Source organism: Chrysochloris asiatica, unplaced genomic scaffold, assembly GCF_000296735.1.
Source record: "Chrysochloris asiatica unplaced genomic scaffold, ChrAsi1.0 scaffold00054, whole genome shotgun sequence".
Lineage (NCBI taxonomy): Eukaryota > Metazoa > Chordata > Mammalia > Afrosoricida > Chrysochloridae > Chrysochloris > Chrysochloris asiatica.
The window spans coordinates 12,897,389-12,900,988 of record NW_006408572.1 but is presented as its reverse complement, the minus strand read 5'-3'; the positions used below and the strand labels follow the sequence as shown (position 1 = coordinate 12,900,988).

The 3,600-nt window shown below is 44.8% G+C and overlaps 1 protein-coding gene across 1 annotated transcript in view; it reads left to right on the top strand.

Moving 5' to 3' along the window:
- The first annotated feature begins 762 nt into the window (after positions 1-762).
- Positions 763-3,600, top strand: part of TMEM220 (transmembrane protein 220) — a 22,468-nt gene continuing 19,630 nt past the window's right edge. The window contains exons 1-2 of the mRNA XM_006863431.1: positions 763-855; positions 1,434-1,463. Coding sequence (XP_006863493.1) covers positions 763-855; positions 1,434-1,463 — 123 coding nt within the window. The remainder of the gene's footprint in view (positions 856-1,433; positions 1,464-3,600) is intronic.

The following is a 3,600-nucleotide window of genomic DNA, read 5'->3' as shown; positions in this document are numbered from 1 at the left end:
AGAAAACATCACACACGCGCATACTTAAAAATATAGAGACATATATATGAAGAGGAGTCTTGGTGTGGCGCTGTAGGATAAGCACTGGGCTGCTAACCTCAAGGTCGGCGGTTCAAACCCACCAGCCACTTCTGGGAAACTCTATGTAAGGTCGCAATGAGTTGGAACTGATTCGACGGCACTTAATAACAACATAAACGAAGAAGATGTTGTTGAAGATGTTGTTGTTAAGTACCGTGGAGTCGTTTCCGACTCATAGTGACCCTGCACAGGGTTTCCGAGGCTGTAAATCTTTACGGGAGCAGAAAGCCTCATCTTTCTCCCGCGGAACCACTGGTAGTTTCGAACTGCCGACCTTGAGGTTAGCAGCCCGATTCGTAACCACTACGCTACCAGAGCTCCTTAAACGAAGAAGATAGCCTTGGTGAAAACAGGCATTGGAGTTGATCCTATATGGGTTAGAATGAATGAGATTTCCTTGTGCCAGTGATGGCCGTGCAACTCCAGGCAAGCTACCCGCCCTTCTGGGGTGCACCTTCCTGACACCTTTGCTATGTCTGGGAGAGAACCGAGTAAGCGCTAAAGCGAGGCTCCTCCCTGGCCCTGTGCACGTCGGTCAGCGGGCCCTCGGAAGCGTCTAGAGCTGAGGTCAGACCTCAGGAAAAGCCAAACCCCGCCCCTCATTGCCCCGCCCCGGGCCCGCCCGCCCCCATGCCCCGCCCCACGCCACGCCTCCGGGCCCGCCGCTCTCCGGGCGACGCTATGGCGCCTGCTGCAGGGTCTTGGGTTCCCTCCCTGTGGAGGCTGTGCAATTTGCTCATGACTGCCTTCTTCGCGCTTGCGGCCTTCGTGCAGGTCAGGCGGGTCGCGGCGGCGCCCTCATGAACAGCGGCCCGGGGCGGGTGGTGGGAGACGAAATAAATCAGCAGGGTACACACACAAAATCAACAAAACCTTGAAAAGACTCTGAGCAGAAGCAGCCTTTCTTAAATAGTCACCCTGTGGATCCAACTCCATAAAATGCAATGCCTAGGAGAGGAGGAAGCAGAACAAAACCCCTTTTAGGGAATATTATCCTCTCCAGTCTGCATGAGGACCCTCTTCAGAAGTGTTTTCCTCTTTCCTTGACACTGGCTGACCTGTAAAATACCCTTTCTAGATTTGGCACATCCTCTTCAGAGTTTCAGTGCAGTTCTTGTCTAAAATGTGAAGCTGTGTGTTAAACCATCTGTCGTGTGGCAGCCAGAAGCTCCTTCCACCACAGTGATCTGCTAGACTATGCCCTATTCAGACTTTCCCTCTGGAGTCTATTGCAGCGTCTGGCACTCAGCTCAGCGTTATGTTGGCTGAATAAAAGAGCAGACCAAATGTAGAAAAGGAACATGGTATATAGTAGGTTTGCTAATTAATACCTTGATGTTTTGGAATTTCAGGTAAATGATCCAGATGCAGAGCTGTGGATGGTGAGTATGCTTTGGGAAATCTCCTCGTTGGAAGCTGGAAGCACACAGTTGTATCTCTTTGCTTCTTCCTCCCTGCTTTATTAAGGAACCCTGGTAGCATAGTGGGTTACGAGTTGGGCTGCTGGTCTGTGGGAGAAAGATGAGGCTTTCTGCTCCTGCCTCGGAAATATACTATGCTTTGGAATCGACTCATGGACGCTGAACCACCACACTGTTGTATTTGCAATCCTGGTGTGGTGTAACCCCTCTACTGGGCTATGAGTTGGATGCAACAGAGGACATTTAACAACACAACCCTGCTGTATTTACTTAAAAACTCTTTGTGTATGAATTTGGGGCTTTCTGGAAACAAGATTTTTAGCTGTGTTTCCTTTTCTCATGAGGACAAAGAGCAAACCCCATGAGTTTCTAGCCAGGAATGGCCAGCAAACACAGTCAATCAGGAAATGGCCAGCTTAAAGTCTATGATTCTGCTAATTCTACTAAATATACCTGACTTATATTTATAGACAGTAACTAAAGGCCTTGAAACCGTTACAGAATAGCATTCATTTAATGCTCTGATTTAAACCTTTTGGAGGTGGGGGAGATGTTCCATCCATTTCTGAAGTATTAGGATTTTGTCCAACTTGTTTTAAAACAGATACATAAAACTATATTATTGATAAGAGGTTTCTTCTATATTCTAATAGTGTTGACAGTGTGTACACTGGTTAGCACCAAGTAAATATATTTGGAATTAGAATGTGAAATTCTAGTTTTCAGCGCAGTTGAGGCATATTGCGATATTCCGGAGGACCCTGAGCAAGTTTGAAGGATTATTCAGATATCCTTGGAGTAAAATCATACTGTGTCTTCTGGAACACGGTGGTCCATATTTTTTTGTTCCAAATATTTCTGAGCAGACAGGTCTCAAATATTCAGCTTCATATTGAATTTCTAACCACTTACTAGACATAGCTCTTCAGAATTACCCTAGCTCAGCTAGGTAATTTCCCTGTGAAACCCACTCTCCCTCCTGACTTAGCCATTTCTATTCACAGAAGTTCCATTCTCCATGTAATCCTGACTTGAGACCTTAGCCATCTTTAACATCTCTCTCTTCCTTGCCAGTACCTTTGAGAACTACCTTCTAAAAACAAAATAAAAAACTAAACAATCCAAAAAATAATAATAATCTAGGTTTAATAGCTTCTGTGTCTATTACCAGAATATGTCACCTTCTCTTTATGCTTCGGTGACATAGTATGAATGACACAACCCATGTCCTTGCATCAGTTCTGCCCTTTATTCTAACTTTCACATGGACCTTGGCAATAGCTTCCTAAGTTGGCCTCTAAGGAGCTCTGGTAGCATAGTGGTTACGAATCGGGCTGCGAACCTTAAGGTCAGCGGTTCGAAACTACCAGCCGCTCCACGGGAGAAAGATGAGGCTTTCTACTCCCGTAAAGATTTACACCCTCGGGAACCCTGTACAGGGTCGCTATGGGTCGGAACCGACTCGACGGCACTTAACAACAACAACAACAATCTCTCCCACTCCTACACATCACTTCCTGCTTCAAAAATGTGGGTCATTTTCCAAGACCTATAAATTGAAATGTCCCAAGTTGGCACTCAACCCACGACCTTCCCAGCCTGGCCTTGGAAGCAAGCCTAGCCCACCCCAGCCCACTGTGCCTTTCCCTTAGAATTCCTGAATGTCATATTCTACTCAAGCTTCAAAACCTATCTCAAATGTTGTTTTATCCAAAACAATCTCTCTGCTCTTTCTCTGTGAGTTATAACTATTCTTCTTTTGAACTTTTTTTTTTTTTTTTTGACTTTTTTTGGTGAATTGTGTGAAGGTTAACAGACAAGATCATCAGCTTTGCATTCAACCAATTATATGCTTTGTTTCATCTCAATGATTACACTCCCCTCCCTGCAATAACAGTGATCCTACTTCCTCCCTTTTACATCTTATATTTCACTAATGAACAAAGCAAAAATACTTGATGTATACACACAAAACAAAAAAAATATATATTCATTTAAATGTCCTAAGTGCATACATAGAAGTCAAATAGACTACATCTGCAGAAAGAGACGATGGAAAAGCTCCATATCATCAGTGAAAACAAGACCAGGGACAGAC